The 22348-nt window shown below is 27.4% G+C and overlaps 4 protein-coding genes, 1 non-coding gene and 1 pseudogene across 5 annotated transcripts; 4 read left to right on the forward strand and 2 right to left on the reverse strand.

Annotated features, from left to right (window-relative positions):
* Positions 1 to 10050: 10050 nt before the first annotated feature.
* On the forward strand, positions 10051 to 11986 carry LOC149058181 (uncharacterized; annotated as a pseudogene).
* Positions 11987 to 14434: 2448 nt separating this feature from the next.
* LOC149058182 (5S ribosomal RNA) lies at positions 14435 to 14553 on the forward strand. The gene has a single exon (XR_016190647.1). It is a non-coding gene; the product is annotated as a 5S ribosomal RNA (ribosomal RNA).
* A 2443-nt stretch (positions 14554 to 16996) lies between these two features.
* Positions 16997 to 18573, forward strand: Tfb5 (transcription factor B5). The gene is made up of 2 exons (XM_015523814.2): positions 16997 to 17225; positions 18344 to 18573. The coding sequence occupies exons 1-2, from the start codon at positions 17191 to 17193 to the stop codon at positions 18516 to 18518; spliced, it is 210 nt and encodes a 69-aa protein (XP_015379300.1). The 5' UTR covers positions 16997 to 17190; the 3' UTR covers positions 18519 to 18573.
* On the reverse strand, positions 17143 to 22008 carry LOC107173318 (meiotic nuclear division protein 1 homolog). The gene is made up of 5 exons (XM_015523811.2): positions 21690 to 22008; positions 18179 to 18281; positions 17864 to 18000; positions 17527 to 17779; positions 17143 to 17419 (listed from the first exon to the last, which is right to left on the reverse strand). Exons 2-5 carry the CDS (start codon positions 18266 to 18268, stop codon positions 17282 to 17284), a joined length of 618 nt encoding a protein of 205 aa, XP_015379297.1. The 5' UTR covers positions 18269 to 18281; positions 21690 to 22008; the 3' UTR covers positions 17143 to 17281.
* Positions 18558 to 19284, forward strand: LOC107173319 (zinc finger HIT domain-containing protein 1). Its single transcript, XM_015523813.2, has 2 exons — positions 18558 to 18808; positions 18886 to 19284. Exons 1-2 carry the CDS (start codon positions 18558 to 18560, stop codon positions 19112 to 19114), a joined length of 480 nt encoding a protein of 159 aa, XP_015379299.1. The 3' UTR covers positions 19115 to 19284.
* On the reverse strand, positions 20005 to 20888 carry LOC107173317 (putative OPA3-like protein CG13603). Its single transcript, XM_015523810.2, has one exon. It carries the CDS (start codon positions 20753 to 20755, stop codon positions 20111 to 20113), a length of 645 nt encoding a protein of 214 aa, XP_015379296.1. The 5' UTR covers positions 20756 to 20888; the 3' UTR covers positions 20005 to 20110.
* Positions 22009 to 22348: the final 340 nt, after the last annotated feature.

The raw sequence follows: 22348 nt of genomic DNA on the forward strand, positions 1-22348 counted from the left end.
TTAGAAACCCGAGTCGTTAACTGGTAAATTTTTATACCTTTAAGTATAATATGTAATAATTACATTATTATCTTTATTATTATTATTATTATTATTAGACTAATATTATAATATTATAGTTGGACCAATTCTCACCAATGAAAAATAATTGAAAAGTAATGGGTGGACATGAGCATGAATGCACTATACCTATAGAGTATTGTATAACATCAAAATCAAAATATATTCCTGCATTATTGAAAATGTATTAAAATTGAAAATTAAAAGGCTTCCCAACAATAATAGGATTATATTTCAAACGTTTCTTTAACTTATTTTCTGTACAAAAGAAAACGGTCCGACATAATACATAACAATATTTATTTTATTAGTTTAAATATCAAACTATTTTAATAATACATAAACATTAAAAAGTTTCACCAACAGTACTAAAAGTACTGATTTGTTCGGAGTTTATAAGACCTGTGCGCTGTGCTTCGACATTACAACCTAGAGAAAAAATCAAAAAACCCCTGACCAGACGTCTGCGGCCTCAACTACCCCAGGACAGGGACGGAGTGGGAAAAAAATTCAGGTCACGAAAATTAAGTTCCTCCAGGCCACTCAAAATTTTCATCTCCTGGTTAAAAATTGTATTTTATCTAATTTTGTATGTAAATATATACGTATATAGGCAGGCAAACAACAAATAGGTACTAAAATAATATATAATAATAAATAATATTATAGTGTATGTATTTTACAGATAAAACTATTAACAAAACTATAAAACCGAAATAAAAACACACAAACCAAAACAATAATAAATCATAATATGTTCTAATGAAATTAAAATAAATATAGCAACTTACAAAGAATAAACTATTTTAGCTTTAGATATAATTATAATAATGGCTTTATGATAATTTAAAATATCAAAATAATAAAGAAATAATCAATTAAATTCGATTTCGTCTTCGTACATAGATAAATAAACTCTTTCATTACCCTACATTATTTTTTTTTCTATCTATACTTTAGGTAAACGGACCATTTAGCTTCCAGGCCACCGGGAATTTTCCCGGTATCCCGGTGAGCCACTCCGCCCCTACCCCAGGACATTCTACTAACAGGCAGCGAAGACTCACCATCAGAAAATGAAGATTACTATAAATATAATATACAAGACCTCTTACATTATTTCTATTTCTATTTTTATTGGTATTCGTAAATACTAGCACTAATAATCTATGACATTAATTTCAAAATTCATAAATCACAAATTATAGAAGGAAAAAAAATAGTTGTAATAGCAATATCCGAAACATTTTATAATTAATAAAATAAAATAAAAGAAGACCTGTGCTTGATAAACATCTGGGTTGGCTCGCTGTAGAAATAGATGCCAAAAATCCTGGAGATTATAATTTATTATTAGACACATCTGAGGTAGAAAAAAAGCTTTCTGTGTCTAAGATGAAGCTTCTTTTACTTCCTTTCACTCTATTATTGAATTTCTTGTTTCACGATCTGTCTGTATGTAGACATTGCCTACTTATTCAACGAACCACGGTAAAAATATAAAATAATATATTATGTAGACATGTACGACCGAGCACACAAGTGCCCAGACTGTAAACCATCTAAATTAATGTTAATATTAATATTCGTTTGGTATACCAATGTTTTTCTCTTTTGTGTTGGAGGATTTTTTTTACATGGCTTACATTAAAAACAAATGTAATTAGTAATTACTATAATTAGTGAATATTATTTTTAAAAATCTAATTATTATTATATTTTTAACATGGTTGTTAGTTGTAGTGTTTCGAAATAATCATAACGAATATACTTAAAATTTTGAATTCAGATTTTAATTGAAGGCTTCTTTTTATTTAAATTTTAAATATTTTTTTATCATGTAGTGATTTATGCCTATTGTAATTGTATTATGCATTGTGATTACGTCATTTTGTATATATTGGCTATCACTGTAGTTTTTAAGTTATTTAACTTCTACAAAAATCTACAGTTATAACACTTATAACTAAGAAACGAAATTTTCACCATATGAAAAGGAGAATTTCGTCTATGCAATATCGTTTTTATTTTTTCGATATCACTTAATTTATCACTTATATTACACAAAAAAGTTCTTATTGTTTCATAATACATTATTTTTAAGCACGAATAACTTTTTTTTAGTTCTGATATCGAAAAAATAAAAACTATATTGCACAGACAAATTTCTTCTTTTTATGCGGTGAAAATTTCGTTTCTTAGTTATAACCAGGGCTAGGATTTGTATGCAACAGCATGTTTTTTTTGCGACTTCTGATTTTTGATTTTGTCAGTAATGTCCACGAATCACCTCATGATGAGATAAATTTTGGTGTTTTTATTTTGCATGTTTTTGCATATTTTGGATAAAATGCATATTAATGCATATATTGAATAAAATTAATATTATTGCATATTTCCATTATAAGAATGCGAAAAATGTATGTTTTATAATATATTTCGTAATTAATATTTATAATTTAATATTAATACTTCGTATTTAATTCTAGCTCAGCTGATTAAAGTAATAAAATTGATTTTTTTGTCAAATGCAAATTTTATTTTTATAAATACAATCCTATGGTACAATAGGTATGCGATTAAAGATTGAATAGTTTGACGGAGAAAGATAAACACAATTAATAAAAGTATGTCGGTCAATATAAAATCTAAGATAGAAATTAAAATGCATACTTTTGCATATTTTGGTAAATAAAATGCATATTTTACAATTTTTTATTGCATACAAATCCAAGCCCTGGTTATAACTGTAGCTTTCTTGGTTCTTTCCTGCGCTAAATAGTTTTTGCTATGTTACGCACTTGTAAAACGGACAGCACATGCGGGTGTGGCATCCTCTTAAGTATTAATCTATCAATCTATCATCAATTTTTTTTTGTACAAATAGTCGAAGTACTCTTATGATAAATATAAAATATTATATCCAATATAACATATATTTTATATTTTTAAAGCCATTTAATGTTCATTATATTATGTTTATATCCTTAGTAAAAACTATTGAGAGAACCTACTCGTTAAAATTTGGAATTTGGTACATAAACATTTTCAAAAAATGATCAACTAAATAATTAAAGTAAGAGTAAAATTTATCAATTAAAAAAAAAGAAATTTATATTACTACAGAGTACATAATACTTTTTAAGCGATACAAACAAAATCAAGAAGATTCTTGAATTATTTTTAAATAAAAATATTGTGTTTGAGTATATTTAAAAATTCCAAAATTAAGAATTTGAATAAATTCATTTTTTTTGTTTAATTGGAGTTAACATTCTGGGACTCTGGGTAAAATGGCATCATTCTGCACTTCTGCAGTCTGTAAACACTCTGAATGTATTTTAAACAATTATTAATTAATGACAATTCATAGTAACGTCAGAACTCACTAACTCAGTATTCACACCTGCCTATAGTAATCGTACAATATACTAGTACTAATATGGTAATGGTCTATGAGTCATGAATGAACTAATGGCTAATACAGTAATACTGGTAAAAATAGTAAGATATAAGAAGTTATAACTCTAATAATTTAGTATACATTTTAATGCATATTTCACTATAATTTGAATTTGGTATGACTATTATATTATATGGTAAAGATAATATGCATACCACTGATACCAGCATACCTACTGTGATACTCCCAATTATCGTTTATTTGCGTTTTCTTAAAAGTTTTATTTTCAAAATTCAATGACTGAATATAAATTATAAATAGGACTCAATGTCATGTTCAGGTTATATTACTCCTATAATATATAAACAAAAAAGCAATAACAATGATTAAATTTCATATATAACCTATTTCCGTGTGTAGAAAAATAAAAATGGTACTAAATAGTCAATAAATATTATAATTCATAATCAGTTTATTGTACAAAATAATTTATCGTTATTGCTTAACAATAACGTTTATTATTACCCTACACATAACATATATGATTCGTTGCTACAATAGTTTTAGGAACATATTTATACTAAAGGTCTAAATGAAATATTTTATTGTATTACTTATTTTAATTTTATTATATATATGTAAGCAGTAGGTTCAATAACTAAAAACTCGTAATCAAATTTGTCAGTAGTTAGTATGTATTTTTGTATATTCGGATTATATAGTTATTAATTATTTTACGATATAAAATAGGTATAGCTGAACAATTTTTTTCTTACTATTAACTAACATCCCTAAATCAAATTAATTTTACGTGTGTATTTTTAATTCTTGTTATAATGTGTCGACTATCGTTAATTATAGAATTTTTATTCAATTATAATTTACTCAAATGAATTTCGGAAGATTGAACACGATGGAAATATAAATTTCGACTAAAAAAAGAGTGGTTATGTCGGATTATTATAATTCATAACCTAAACACAACCACTTGGGATAAGGAATTACATTATATTGCGTGTGCATAATACACGGGGAAAGCTCGATTATAGGTTTAAATAAGTCGGATTGCACAACGGATTATTGAGTTTCACCAACCGTTTTACTCGAGGATTTATCCTTAAACGGAATCTTGTTAAGCGGTCGACGTGATATGTGAAATAACATGGCAACGTGTTTACCGTACTGAATACCACGTAAGTTTAACATATTCTTAAAAAAAATAAAAATAAATATTCCCAACTGCAGTAGCGTCGAGTAACTTTTATATTTTGCGCTACAAAAGAATTCTGTATTTTTATTTTCTGATCTCCGTAGCTGTTTCTAATTGCACGGTGGAAAAAATAATAAATGTTCTCAATATTATAATAAATAATATAATATTATGATGGCGACAAAGGAATATACATCGCAGATCTCCCTCCGTCCAGCTACGCTCGTGAACAATACAATTTGAAAATATATTATATTAAATCTAAGGACAAACGATAGTCACGGCGCAGACCTGGCAGTACGGACGTAATATTTTTCCAAATATTATGTTGACAATCACAATTTGAGGGACATTTTTTTGCCAAGTCTATAATAATGTTATTATAGTTAGATATCGAGTATATTGGAGTATAATATCATTAAACAACCGGTGAAGATCCTCTCTTCCACCAGTTACACCGCGCAAAATATCGAACCACAGAATAAGACAATCGATCGAACGACAACGTTCAGATCGATCCATATTCCATATTCCGATTCTGTAGTCCATGTGGCGTCAACAGAGTCTAGCTAGGCGGCACAGAGTCGGCAGTTACAGTTTTGAACGGTGACGGCGTCGGCGATAATTCGAAAAGGTGCACGGCGACGGCTGGTCTGCAGAACGACCGACGCTGTTCGGCCCGGCTAAACAATTCCAAATATGGTCTGCGCGCGCCACTCTGTGGCGACGGCGACGGCCTCTGTAGTCCATAGTCCATACCCACGCCTCACCGTTCCATGGAGAAACACAATCGTCTGCCCACTGTGCCCACTCTTCCCCTCCTGAACGTCGTACGTTTTTACTACTTACTCGTACAGCTTCGATTTTAGCCTGAATCCGGGGCGACAGAAGACAATTCCATATTTCTTTCTATACATTATATTGTTTGGTTGTTAGGTGCCTCTTTCTTCCTCCCCGTTCCACTAACCACTTCTTACTTATCGCCATCGTACTCGCTACGGAAGTATTATCATGATAAATAATAGTTTATTTTATACCAATTATCACAAATATTAATTGTTTTCCGACCGTCAGACCATCTATACATAACGATAGGTAACGCACCCGAGATTGTTATATTCTGTGCCCGAGCGTTCGGGCGTAGCTGATTTTTTTTAATCAACAACAATAAGCTTTTTATAACAATAGGTATTATATGAATAGAGGAAGCTTTTGAATTGTTCCACAGAACGATATATACATTTGTGATTTGTACATCAATCAACCGTGACTTATTGGGAATCCATGATTTTCAAGCGTCAACAACAAAATAATATAGTAGCTATATACATATATACATATATATATATATAAATGTTTTATAAACATTGACTGAGACCACCACTCCCAGTTATAATTTATAATCATAATATTAATCACGATTTACAAGTACGTATTTATAGAAATTACTATTTTTTAATCTTTTAATCACATCTCATATCGATATTAATATGTATTAATATTTTTAATATTATAATTTTGTACCTATTACATATGAATATAAAGTTTGATAGATTCTGCATAAAAAATGTCATCGTATTTTTATGTAGAGAACATTATATGGTAATCGGTGTTAAAACGAAGTCCGATTTGGAAAAAGACGGAAAAACTTTAATTTTGTTTCTGTCTATCGTCGGATCAAAAGCCAGAGCACAAAATATTTCGAGTCAGACTTATAGTCCGAAATTAGTAAATTACAAATTATTGTCACTTACAAAATTAAAGTTTTTTAAAATAATTAAAAAATAATATATTTTAATATTTTTAAGATCTCATACAATAATTTGATATAATATTTTCAGTTACTTTTGTGATAATTTATGTTTTTGGACTTCTTGTTTATTTTTAATTTTGAAGCTATGAACATATATATAAATTAAAAGTACAAAATAAATACATAATCATTTAAAGGTATAAGTTATATTTTATTTATAAATATTTAGTTTAGAAGACAATATATTGGATAAAATATTTTTAATATTTTTAATTTTTAATTTAGAACACGCGGTACGTTCAAATTACATTATACGAGTAGATAACAGTTACATTTAACAAGAGTAGCAAGAGTTTATTTTTCTATTATTCGTGGAAAAAATTAATTAATGAAAATGATATAGTATAAATGTATTATAGCTCCGTATTTGAGCAATACTAAAAGTAAAAAAGAAATATATATACGATATACAACACTGTAATAGTGTAATGTGTATTTTATTATTAATTACAGTAATATATTATTACTATAACAATATATGCATATGCGCTGAATAAAGATAAAAGAAGCATACTGCTTACGATTTTCACTACATTCTACTTTCTAATATTGTATAGCATGTAAAAGCAGTGCGCCAGTTATTACTAATTTAGTTATTTAAATATCTATAATAAAGTAGCGCCAGTCACTTGAGCGTTAGAGTGAAAAAAAAGCAACACAAAAAAGTTTCACAGCCATTAGCTGCAACACCAAAGCTGGACATCTTTCCATTTAACATAATATTAGGTTTGAGTATTTTTTTACAGCGCGCTGCAGTAGTGGATGGATCCTGTAGATGTTCAAAAAGGTGGTGGATGTGAATTTTCAAATTATAAAACTATAAAAATGTTAAATACAAATTCGGGGGGTCTATACTATACTATAGCTAGATACAACTTCATTATAAGTTTATTTCATACAGTAGTTTCTGCAACAAAATATATGGATTTATTAATTATTTATATCACCTTTATACCTACTGTTATTTTTTTGCTTATTAGTTTGAACACATTGAGCAGTTAATAAATAATAATGGTATTTTATTACTGGTTGAGGTGAATAGGCCATTAAATCGAAAGTGGATGTCTTTTCATATTTTGTCAATGATCAATGTTGCATTAATTTAAAAATGATTATCGATAATTTTATATGCTTTAAAATCTTGAAAATAAAAGTCTTTCGTGTAAATAATTTTTTCCTCGAAATTTAATAGTGAATGATTGAATAGGTAGGCGGAAAAAATGGCCACGGAACAAAAACCCAAACTGAAAAATACACCCCAGAAAAAAACCCACGGAAAAAAAGCCCAAGAAAATAAAAGTGCAATCATTGTAAATTGTAATATTTTATAAACTGTAGTTGATTGTTGATTATACAATGGATTTACAATCATATAATATTTTTATTTCTGTGATAGAATAATACATTTTTAACAGAACATAAAAACAAAATATTAAAAATACAAAATATATTCACGTTTCTGGACTTGTGGTAACATATAATATAGATTGTATTGTTAACTATCACGTACAAATCTAGTGTTGAATTAACAACAAAACACTTATTAAGGGTTAATTAATAATCATTTACTTGGATTAATTTAACTCATTTATTAATACAATTATTTGAATCGATATTTAATATAAAATGATTTTGACATTATAGCTATTTTAAATATAACTTATTTAGGTTGAACTATAAAGTTGATTTAGCTACACGCTAGTGTTACCTTGAACTACCCAAATCACATGACTTACTTGTAAATTAACTTAACTGTACAATAATGATAATTAACTATAAAAAGCTAAGTTAAAACAATACAAAATTTAATTGAAGTTAAAAAGTTAAAAAAAATTAATTAAATATATGTATATATTATTTAAAATACGTATCTATAAATAAATGTAAATATATCATGTATAATATATTTTTTTGGGCTTTTTTCGTGGGTTTTTTCTCCGGGTTGTATTTTTTAGTTTGGGGTTTTTTCCGTGGCCATTTTTTTCGCGATTCGATTGAATAATATTAAAAATTTGATGTAAAATATATTCATTGGAACATAAAATGTGCAATGATATTTTCTTTAGTTATTATACTGAGACAATATATGTGACGATGAATTATTATGTACCTTAGTACCTAAAAAGCCAATTAAATATTTATGTGTCTGTATGGTACTATTGCTACTTATGAATATTATTGTATGAGTCACAATATTATACGGTTCAGTACATCGATTTTACTGTAATACGCATTAGGTAAACTAAACAGTCATACTGCATGTTTTCGCAGAGTAATTCGAGGGTAAACGCAGTATAATATATTTTATATATATTTTATATTATACACAATATACAATATAGGGTCGTTGGATGACTCACAATTCACAAAATATGTACAGTTGACAGTCAGAAGTTCATCGCGTGCTAAAGCAACGTTAAAATTCAACTTTTTGATTTCATTGGTATTGTAAGTTAATAATTTAATATTGCGCGTGTGTGTTTATTAAACGATAAAAATTTTAAATTATTCATGCAAAAGTAATGTTATTTGATATACTAAATTTAGAATAACCTGAATAACTAATGAGGTATAGAAGGTATCCCTAATACAAGAATACTTACTTATCGTATACTCCATGTCTCCATAGTATTTTTAGTTTACACTTCAGGTTATAACCTTATGACATGAAATTTTTGATACTTTTGTAGAATTTGTGATATTGTATTTTTTCTTATTGTTATTACTTGCACAAAATCGTATAATATTTTATTTTACTTAATATAACTTATTATCCGTATACCGAATTATCATCTGAATTTATCAAAAGGAAAATCGATTGCTATAAGAGATCGATGTATCATAAATAATTTTCAAGTCTATTTAATTATTATTTTATTTTATTGATTAAAATGTATACATATTATTTTAAAATCAAAATTATTTGAAAGATGTAAGTATTTAATTTATCTCAGAAAAAAAAATTATACAATAATTTATTAAAATTGGAAATTATGGACTATTGCCTTTTCCAAAAGTCGATCCTAAACCAAGCATCAATCATGTAGGTATAAGTATATTGTTATAGTTCAAATATATTTTTTTAAATAATTTCTGCATGTAATTTGTATTATAAATATAACATATGTATTTGATTTGTTTTGAAAAAAAAAGATGAAAAACACTAGTCTCTGTTGAGTTCCTTATTTCCAATAATATTATTAGTTCCGTATTTCCGTCTACAATTCTCCGACAATCGTAAAGTAAATATTATATTCTGTCTATTTTTAATTAAGATATATGGATATACATTGAACTCTTAAGATGTGTTTTACGACAAAATTTAAAAATTATGTACGAACATTTAAATATGAATTTTATTATTTTAACTAACGAGGATCAAACAAAGTTGTATGATTTTTGAATTGGGCTCAATGCTCAAAGTTGAATTTTACAAATTTAAGAACTATTACTTATTAGTGATTTTAGAGGGAGGGGGCCTAACCTAACCTTCAGGCACTGAACTCTATGCCTATGAGTTCAGTGCCTTCAGGTGACATTATAACGGGATAAATAATCAATCATACCACGTTTGCTACACATGCAGTAGCTGGCAGCATTGACAAAAATGGAGATTACCAAGGAACGCCTTGGTTAGGTGGTTATGCAACTGATAAAGGATCTAGAAAAAATGTTGTTGTACAAGGCAATTGCAAAATACAACTAAGTGAAGGTTTCGCGAATATCATTAGTAAAGACGACTTATTAATTTTACCTACCAACCGGAACTAGAATGAAATTATCAGAAATGTGTGGAATAGATGGAATAACAGAGGTTAAACAGTCTGGAATAACAATATCATATATCAAAATTATGCCGCACATAATTTTGATGTACCTACCTACTATAATATGATGGCCCTGCAACACTAATGACTTCAGAACACACACCAAATGACTTGTTACAAACACATACATTTTTGGTTAAAACTTAAAAGTTAAAACATATTCTTCGCCTTCAAAAACAAGTATAAAGAACATTCGCATGTGAAGCACCACTCATACAAAAATGGAACACCCACAATTATTTATATTAAAAGACAATGTATTTATGCATAGGTAATTTCTCCACTAACAGAATTTCACTTTAAAACACAGACCTTATGGCATATGTCAACACAACATTTGTCTGCATAGAAAACTTTTGAAAAAACTCAATAACGTCATTATATAATGAATTAATAAGGAAGCATTGTGAAATCAAAAGAACCCAATTGTCATTTAAATTATCATTAGCTACATACAGATACAGTCTAGATGAATTTGCATATGCTATGGGACAAGGTCCAGAAAACATAGCAATAAAATAAGGGAAAATAATCTAATTAATTGAATGTAAGCCAGTAGATATACATCATGCAAAATAAACTGCATGTTACAATGAATTACCAGTTACACTTAATAACAAAACATACTTAATGTCACCAAAAACCAATATTCTATAAAATTGTGGCACCCAAATTGATATGATAGAATGAATACCATCCTACAGCATTCCGTCGTGATTCAGAATAGTATGGAGTTGAACCAACTCTTGTGGAAATAAAAAAATAACAAAGATCCTCCACATCATGGATTTTGAATTACAAAACATTTAATGACAGCAGGAATTTACTCTCAAGACACTATGGCAGCACTACAAAAACACCTACTACTACCACAATAAATCCAGACAGTACAAAAAAAATATAGCTAGACAATCCATGGAGTATTCATATGTAGATCAAGGATTACGCTTAAAACCTTAATTGATGACATTACTATATCCAAAATAATTGAAGACAGATTATATAAAATGTGGGGATGGTTCACCACATTTGGATCATACATTTCGGGACTCTTAGCCCTTAGGTATATTCGTATATTTATTATTTGGAGAGCTATATTAATATTTTATAAACCAGCATCAACATGACTATAATTTACTAAACATTTGGGTGGAGTATAAAACTCATAGTAGGAATATTCTCCAGCACAACACATTATATTATGCACAATTTACAAAAAAAAAAAAAAAAATATATAATACAATTAAAACTATGGATATAGAGCCAACATTACCTTATTTCCATACTAAAATACACACAAAATTTTTTTAAAAATGGACCATTGGGCACTTGGACACAACGACTCTCTCCCTGCGTGTATCTTTGGCAAGGCCGTAACTCGAAAAAAATTTCGGGGTGTCCAACATTGTTTTAAATATAGATACTAAACACTTCATTTTTACAATTATTCTTCAATACAATTTATAGTTAATTAATTATATTCACTGCTAAAATTTTGGGGGGTCCGGGGGGCCCCCTGCAGTTATGGCCTTGGTCTTTGGTGATGGTCATACGTGGAGAGCTGATAGATTAATGTGTATTTAAACTTTAAAGTATCTTTGTGTCATAAATAATAAATGTATTAACCAAATATCAATAATATATCACTCATGTTGATTAACATTGCATTATAAGTTGATTAATATTATACCTATTATTTATTCCTGTACTCATTGAACACGTGACAAATCTGTAGTCAAACTATGGTAAGCAGTGGCGCCGAAGTCCTAAAAATCTAGTAGGGCAAAAAATATTTCAAGAGGCTCAACATCTTAATATCGGAAAAAATGGCATACCGTGGAGAGGAAAATGGTCAATATGAAGCGGCCCTATCTTAAATTTTCAAAATATGTCGGGCAATGGCCCGACCTTAATATAGGGTTCGGCGCCACTGATGGTAAGTTAATTTTACTATATAATAGCCTTAATAGGAGTCCTTATACGAATATGTGTATTTGCATGCGTGTGCACATATGACGAGTCTTGTAAAAGATACTTTTAAAAAGTATTTACAGATAGTTTTAAATACTTTTTTTTTAAAATATGTTTTATCTTTTTTCCTTGGCCTAATGGCCTTATAGATAAATTGAATTATTATTTATTAATAAACTAAATTATTTTTTTTATTTTAGAACTCTAATTTTACTTAAATTAATTAGAATAAGATTAATTAAGTTAGAATAATTAAAAAGTTAGACGAAAAAAGTATTTAAAAATAGTATTTGATTTTAAATACAGATACCTTGAAAAAAGTATTCAAATAATATACCCAAGTACTTTTTTCAAATGTATTTAGAATACGTATTTGAGTACTTAACAAGTATTTGAATACTTTTACTCAAGTACTTTACAAGTCTGCATATGACACACACATAGACACACATATATATGTACTGGAATGCGTGGACAATATATATATATATCAATGGTAAATCACACATAGATGAAAAGAAGATAAATTCAAATATAATAATAATAATATATATTATATATGGTAGTCAGAAAAAAAAGTCAAATTACAATAATTAAATATACCTGTAACAATTAAAATTAAAGTATTAAATTAGGTATTATTTAAAAATTGTTTACACATTATTGGTCAAATATATAAAAAATAATTATAATTAAATATACAAAAAAAATAAAATTTAAAGTATTTTTAAAATTTTTTAAAAATTGGTCATATTGTATACATATATTTAATATATACATATATATGTATTTATAATATTATTAATACACACGTTATATGTTAATTAATTTAAAAATTTTAACACAGTTGATCATACTGTATTGTCCGTATTCATATATAAAATTGTTAATATAATATATTAATATACATTGAATAAAAATAATAATAATATTTTGTGGATATTATCTTGAAATCAATTGATTTTTGTCTTACACCATAGATATGTATAATGTATATACTTCGTATAGGGTGATTCTTTTTTAAATGTACATGTTGCAGTATGAAATACATGCTATCTTGAAATAAATAAATTTATATATATTTTTAATTTAAACTTTTTGTTTAATAAAATCAATACATTCATTGCTGTTTAGAATCTAAAATATATTTATTACTATGAATAATAAATAATAACATATAACATGTGTATTAATAATTATGTATACAATATATAATGTGTAAAATTTTTTTAAATAATATACCAAATTTAATACTTTAATTTTAATTGATATATATTTAATTGTTGTAGTTTGGCTTTTTTTTCGTGGATTTTTTTCCATAGCTTTTTTTTCCTACATTCATAAATCATAATATATATAGCGCAATCACATTCCTCTTGATTTACTACAGGGCATTAGCCCAGCCCTCTCCCCCTTAAAAGGTGGTTTACACGGCGACATTACTTTCGATTATCTAGCCACGTTAGATAGTGTGACAGTACTGCCATGACAGTTCTTTAACATTGAAACATCAACTGTCACCGTTACCGTGTAAACGCGGCTTAAGACTAGGCTATCAATTTTTCTAAGGCGAATATTATGATATATCACTGTATAAATTATTAAGTATAAAAAATCATCATTGAAAAATATGGTCATAATATTTATGGACATTTAAATGCTCTGAATTGCTCTGTAAAATATACAATTAGATCACTACTATAATAATGTAATATAAATATTTTTTAAATAAACAGATTATTTTTGTTATCAATTTTATGTTTATATATTTTAAAGATAGTTAAATGGTTTCGGATGAAAATTTATATCAATATTTCTATTTAAAATGTTGTTATTCTGAAACAAATATATAGATATAACTATTGATATAAATTTTATGAGTAAAAACATTATACGGATAGGTAATTAAATTCTTGAACCTAAATTAGCTCCCCCTTCCCGGTTAAAGGATATAGAACCAGTCCTTGTTTAGAATTCGTAACATTATTTGATGTTATTCAGAAAATATATAATTTTAGAAAATGATAAAAATGACCTATATCACAACACACAAAAAATATATTAACTACATTTTATTTGTTGATTAATTTAAATTTTAGATATTGTAAATGATCTCATATTTAAATGCTGTAATTTGTAGCACTCTCAACGCCAACGACCATACCACGTTGAATACACCAGTTCTCGTCCGATCACTGAAGTTAAGCAACGTCGGGCGTAGTTAGTACTTGGATGGGTGACCGCTTGGGAACACTACGTGCCGTTGGCATTTTTTTGCTTTATTTTAAATAGAATCATAAATTTTAACATTGTTCACAATTAAATTTTTTTTCCGTTATCAAGGTTGATTTTTTGTAGTTCTTCTTACCAAGACAATTTTAAATAATGATTAATCTTTTTTAACTCTTTAAGCCGCATCAAATTCATTTTTGAATTACGGCAAAAAAAAACAATACAATATATTATGCCCAAAACTTAGTATGCAATTCAATTCAATTCCAGTTTTTCCAATTTTTTTTTTCTCAATTAATTATCTTCCAAAAGTTCAAAATATCACTAAATTAGTAGATCCTTCATGTTACCTTTCGTCTTAGATCTAAGCCTGTCGTGCTGCCGATCGACGATAAGTCATAACTCATAAACATAAGTAAATTTGAATATTTTTGTGTATTTTTCTAGTAATTTAGATCCCGAGACAACTAGGTTTCCTATGGTCAACTAATTTCTGGTTAAATGTTCGAGAAAGACTATCCAGAAATCGCTAAAATTGCACCCAGAAACTTGATGGGCTTTTCGCAACTTATCTATGTGAACGTGCTTTTTCTACTTTAATTTATTTAAAAAATAAATATAGGAATAAACTGAATGTTGAGAATGATTTAAGACTAAAACTAACAAGTTTTAATCCAGATATTGACTTTCTCGTGAAGAACAAGCAATGTCAAAAATCACATTAAATTGTTTATCTTGTGATAAAGTTGAATTAAGTTTTTTTTTAATAAACAATTGTTTTTTTTTTTAAATTTTTAAAATGTTTTTTTCCTAATAACTATATATACATGTATATATGTATATAATTATAATATATATTATATAATATAATATATATTATAATTTTATGAAAACGTATATGTATGCTATGGGTGGGCCTCAAATATTTTTTTACAAAATTAGTGGTCCGCGAAACTAAAAAGGTTGGGAACCGCTGGTATAGACCGTTATAGCATCCACATGACGTATAAAAAATATATTATATATTTAAAAGGCCGTTAGTATATTGAGGGCCTCTACAATTATGATTTTCCCGGGCTGTGTTTTTCTCCCAGTCCGCCACTGGCTGTAAGTACAAAATTAGGATTTACTTTTTGTATTACAGCAGTCCAATCTTTACCTATATTGAGGTACCCTAGGACATAGTTTTGAATTAATTATTTACATAGTTAATAGTTATACTTATAACTAATTAATTTAAAAAAGTGTTTTACGGTTTTACCTATGAAGTTTAATTTCTGGAATTTTAGAATTGTTTGAGCAACCTTTGAAAGAAAACCAGTTTACCATTTTGAAATATTTATATTAAATAAAACTACTACCTAAATATAATGAATAGTAATTATTATATTATAACCGAGTTACGAAAGTACAAACTACAAAGTTAATCATAGATGGGTTCAGTGGCGTATTTTTTGGGGGGGGGGGGGGTGTCCTCCATGTCTTGACACCCCCCGGCATTTAAAAAAAAGTCCTAATATATTGTCACTTATTTTATAGTATACCATTTTTTATCAAATGTAAGACTTCGTGTCAATTCCTAACATATTAATTTGTTAAAAAATTAATTCAATATCTTTTTACATTAGTAAATAATACTAAAAATTTTGTTTTTGAGGTTCAATAAATGTTGACACCCCCCGAGAAATCAACCAAAATACGCCACTGGATGGGTTAAATAATTTCTGTTAGGTATATAACATAGACTTATTAATTGTTAATAGGTCTATAATACCTAAATATGTTTTGAGCGGATAAATTTTTCTTAGAGTAAATCCTTGTGAGATATTTATCCATGATTGCCCTACGTTCATATCGGCGACACTAAATATTATCAATGCGCAGTTCATTTGTTAATAGGACGTCTATGGTAAGACCATTCTTACCCGTGCGTTCCCGAATGAATGAATGTTGAATGATATATAATAAGTTATATGCGAATGAACATCTGCAGCTGCTGTTCGAAATATTTTGTTTGTGGTTTTGTATAAGAAGTTATGTCTTATGTGGAACAAAAACATTATGGAACAAACGTTCTTCGGGACAAAAGTATATTTGTAAAGTACTGGATAATAATTAATAAGTAATAACTGGTTGAAATATTTTATGGCAAACATCTGTCTATAATTAATATAAATAAATATTGCATTGAAATAAATGTAAAATGTGGAAATTAATATCATTGGAATAAGTTGACTTGGAAAAAATTGTGGGACAAAAGGTAATTCGTGGTGAATATGGTACCCGAACAACAACAGAAGTGGCATGAACAGAACGCGCAAAATAATACGTAATCTATGTCCTGTTGGTTGTGGTCACGATTTAAGATATTATACAGACTGTACCTATATCTTAAATCTTGGTTGTGGTTCGTCCCCGGCGAATGGTGATACGCGCAATTTAGTGTTAACTGTTAACTGTAAAGTGTAAACTGTTATAACATCTTAACTTTATTATTCTACAGTCTCTATTATAGACTTCTAGAGTTCCATGACAAAATAAAAATAGCTATCTGTGTGTCTTGGGCGTTGGGCCCGAGTATTCTATTGGCACAATCAAAATTGATTAGTTAGGAAAGATAAATGAATTAATAGGCAATTTACTGTTTTATAATAATTTGAAAAACTGGAAAAACATGGTTCACGTGTCCAAGGGAACATTAATTACATGGTAAGTAAAAATGTAGTAAAAAAGTAGGATACATGGTTTGCAGTGCACATTATCGTTCATTCTAAATAGTCCAAGTCTTCTGGAATTCCAAACTGTTTGTCAATGACGCTATCTTCTAAGAAAAACTTCTTCTTGCACCACGACTTCACTGAAAAAACATTATCCGTCCAACGGTTTCCCGCTTCCTTGGCCACCTACAATTAGGTATTAACGCATGAATACAAAATTAAAAAAATTTACTTAATTATCCTATACAATGTTTTATAACAGTAATCTGACATTGAACATTTATTTTACATACTTCAATTCTTTTCTTCATACGCTCAAACTCTACTGGATTGGAATCTTCATATTTTTTTAGTTCACTTTCTAAACGTGATTTTTCTTCGTTGAGTACCTTGAGTTTGTCCAAGAATGCTTGTCTTTCATCTGTTACCTCTTTTCCTAATTTTTCTTTTTTAATAATTTCTATATTTTTATTAAGCTTTTTTTCATACTCTTCCAATTTTGTTTTAGCATTAGCTAGTACATTTTTCTTAACAATTTTTGCTTTGCTAAAGTAAATATTAACAATATTTGATGTATAAGTAAACCTAACAACAAAATGCTAACAAATCTATAATAATACAAGTAGTTACCTTGGAAAAGACCAAAAATAGACCGATGTTCCTATTTTATCAGTATCAACTAAACCATCATCTACCAAATTTTGAATGACATCTTTTACTGATTGCACTATTATTTGTTTTTCTTTTGGTGCAATTTTTTCTAATTCCTAAATAGTTAAATATTTATGTGTAAAAATAATAATAAAATAGAATACTCATTACTAAAAATAAATAATTGTTCCTGTCTTATACACTGGACTATATTCATCATATAAACAATAACACTAATTGTTTCTTATTGAGTTATCAAAAATCTGTTAAAATTAAAATATATTTAAGTATTACTTTGAGCTGGTAAAAATCTTTTTTTTCATGAAATAAATCCAACATCCTGGTTCGTTTTTCCTCTGCACTGACTTGTTTTCTTTTAGACATTTTTGTTGGGATTCTAGAACACAATGGCATAATATACTTGTTATTAACTTATCATTTTTTTTTTTTTTTTGTAAGTGATCAGTCAATGAAACAGTTTTTATTACAATTGGATCAAACTAATGCCCTTGGGAAAAAATTTATTCTACAAGAATTGGATGAAGAACATTTATTTGTTTCAACTGATGTATTGGACACATTAGAAGATCGTGTTGATGAATTAATGGACCAACTTACTTTCACTCAAAATTAAAACTATTAGTTTTTTAATAATTTTTTCTAATAGTTAAAAATGTCTTCAAAAGTAGGAATGGGTAGGGAATCCGGAAGGTTAAAAGATGCAGATAAAAAAAAGGTCCTTGATACAGCAACCAGAAATCGCAGGGCACGTCGAGCTCTGGAAAGCTTAGAAATGGATAACTATCAACAAGATCCACATGCTGACATTGTTTTGAACAAAAAAGCACCTAAATTTTTAGACACTATTGAGGCTAAAGGAGCGAGACGTAAAAAGGAAAAGAGTGCTGAATATTACAAACAAAAGTAATTATCTAATTATTATTCTAGTTTATGAATTGTAAAAAGTATGATTTTACAAACTTTATTTAATATTTTATTAGATTTCGAAGGACATTTGAACAATTAATCGAAGCTGATCAATTTAACAACCGTGATCCGCCCAACTATAATACAATTGAAGCACCCTCATCAAATTTACCACGCAGAATATTTTGTGCTGTTTGTGGATTTAGGAGTTCATATACGTGTACAACATGTGGTGCACGATATTGTTGTATTCCGTGTTTAGGTACACACCAAGCCACACGATGTCTTAAATGGGCCGTATAAATTTGTGGCATTGTAAATAATATGATTTCTCATAAATGTTTAATTTTTATAATCTCAATTAAACAAATTATGATTATATACATAATAAGTTTTAATTTGTCACAAATGTTAATGTTTTTTAAAAATGTATATAAATACCATTAATTACACATCTGATCTTTAAAAAATAATACTTGTCTTAATTTTTTCCATGATCAAAATGTATGGAATTATTATTGATACAATATTAAGGTTAAAAACTAAATAATTACGTAATTATTATTCTAAAGTAGTAGAACATTTGACGTGGATAATTTTTAATAATTTGTATAATTATATTTTTGACAAGTAATGTCAACATTTTGGTTCATGTATTTTAATATTAAACATTGAGAATTTGAGAATATTTTGGTTGTAGTTAGTGTATAAAATGTTAATTCTGCTTGAATTTGTATTCAAATTGAGTATTATTTATAACTAATTACAATTATATTAACTATTTACCTTAAATAAATTATAATTTGTATTATTGTTTGATGACAATATTACATTATAAATAAAATATTGTATTTAATTTGATTATTTCGTATCTATAATACTACAAGAACACTTAATTTTTAAATATTCAGCTACAAATGGTAATTAAATATTAAAGTAAGTATTTGTTACAAATAATTCATTTTTCAAATTTTTTACTAGAAATGGTTTAGGTAGTATTTCAAAATTAAATACTTTAGTAATTAGGCATGTGAATAATATTTTTAAAATACATAAAAGCTCTTATAATATTTTGATCTAAAACGGCATATTAAAAATAAATACTATACAGCACATGTGAATATTTTATTCAACCATAATCTTTTTTATAAATTTAAAATTTTACAGTACTAGGTAAAATTAATTTAAAACCGTTGTGAATACAAGTAACTTTATTTTTTAAGAGCTTAATAGTCTCTTTAATCAAGTGTTAACAATATCTGAACAAAATAATTCTACAAGAAAAAACCCCTAATTTAGTCATACTTGTTGTATTGATTGGATTAACATTTTAATGCTTTTAAATAATACATTTTCATTAATATCATTAGAAACTTGTTTCTTTAGGTCAGGTTCTTGATGTTTGGTATTGACTTTGTTATTACTACTTGAAGGTGTATCTGAGGTGATCCCTGGTTCAGGGTATGATTTACTGTTAATTTTAGATATTAAATCATCGACCAGGTAAGTAAGACGTCTAATTTCAGCAGTGTGTTGTTCGGTCATTAAGTCCAAATCCCTTATTGAATTAATTAAATCTTCTTGTTCTTGTGAACGCATATCTTCTTTAGCTTGTTCTTTACGTACTTGTCTATTATATTCAAACAATAGTAAAGCAGCGGCGACAAAAAATATAATACCTTCGCCAAGTAAATTTGATCCAAGTTCAATGGCCATAGTCTCACTTAAAGGTTTTACCTTTCCGGAAGTACCAAGGTTCATGAAATACATCTTCATTTTAACTTCACACCAATTATAAAACTGAGCAGGTGGCATGCAAACATATGATCGAAATACTGGAGATTGTTTGGCTCGTTCTTTAACAAAATTAGCAATTGGTTTACTTACTTGGCGCAATAGTAAAGCGCCAAGCTTGGCCGCTGGGAAAGCACCGAGTGCTACCATTGTTGATTAAAACTACTAAATATTTTTAGATTAAACCTCGTTCAGACATAAATACATAATGCGAAAACTAAAAGGTTAAACATTTATTTTAGAATCAAACTGACATTGTTTTTTTGAATAAAAATAAAAAATGATATCTGTTTGATAAGGGAAATTTGTTATCACTTATCAGTAATGTGAAATTGGGAAAGAAAATGCAGCGTGATGAAGCTGTCAAATATTACATTATTTATGTTTTATATTGACGCAATATTGATGCAATATGCATTTAGTTTTATATTTTTAGTTAAATTTTAAATTATTAGTTTATATTTTTTTCATTTGCTTTTTTTTCTTTGTGCTTTTATTTCATTTGCTTTTTTTTCATTGCTTTTTTTTCCGTTGCTTTTTTCTCCTAGATTCGTATATTGTATAGAAAGTTATTGAACAACAGTAGTATTTACCACGAATAAATAGTTGCCGACGAGAAGCTGTCCAGTTGTCACTGTTGTCAGTCATAACTGAATAATAGCAAATACTTAGTTTACAACTTTAGCTTCTATAATATATTTAAAATATGTCATAACTGTTCATAGTATACGTACAATTAATAAACTGAATAAAAATTTCAAAACCTACCTATAATACAAATAATCAATACTTAAAATACTTTTATATCCAATAATAATCTAAAAATGCATGTAGTTGTAATAGTGAGTATTATACATTTAATCGTTGATAGATATTGCACAAGTTTAAAAAAAAAAATATAATATGATGGCTGTGCGTTTAATATTGCTTGGGTACTAATACCATAGACCTATTAATTAAGACAACTTAACATAACTAAGACTAAACATTTAGTTAATAGGCCTGTGACTAATACAATCGTCTTAAAATATTAGAAGTAAATAATAATATGTATGTTCTTATTTAAATTTAAATTGGTACTTACATTGCCTTCTAACCTCCAGCTTTTTTTCAATGCGCTTTGAAATCCAAATAAATAATTCACTGAATACAATACAGATTTTCGAATACTTAATCAATTACAATATAAATATTAAATAATAATATTGAAAATTGTATAGGTATTTTTTAGATTTATAGGAATTAATGAATAGTAATTATGAAGATTTGGGTATCATAATATAAAGATAATATTACGCGCCAAAATCAAAATTTTGATACAATACAATTGATAAGCTACAACGCTATGATAGCTAATCAACTAATCAGTACTTTTATTTTATAATAATTTATTAATTTATAATCATAATATAATATAGCTTATAGCTATAATAAATATAGGTCATAGATGTCAATTGAGTCAATTGACATTTTAACAATTATTAGAAAATATTGTAATTTGTTTTATATCGATTAATTTCTGTTTTATATTTTGGCATAGTATGAGTATAATATTGTAGGCTATAATTTATTTGATATTGAGTACAAAATAATAATATGTAAATTAAATTTATGTACTAAATCATAACTACAAATTATAAATGTACATAGAATAAAATAATGTATTTTGTAATCAATCCTATAAATTCCTATATACACACACTCACACACATATATATATATATATATGTTTAGGATACATAA

Source organism: Diuraphis noxia, unplaced genomic scaffold, assembly GCF_037042655.1.
Source record: "Diuraphis noxia isolate RWA-SAM2 unplaced genomic scaffold, SU_Dnox_SAM2 contig0002, whole genome shotgun sequence".
Taxonomy (NCBI): Eukaryota; Metazoa; Arthropoda; class Insecta; order Hemiptera; family Aphididae; genus Diuraphis; species Diuraphis noxia.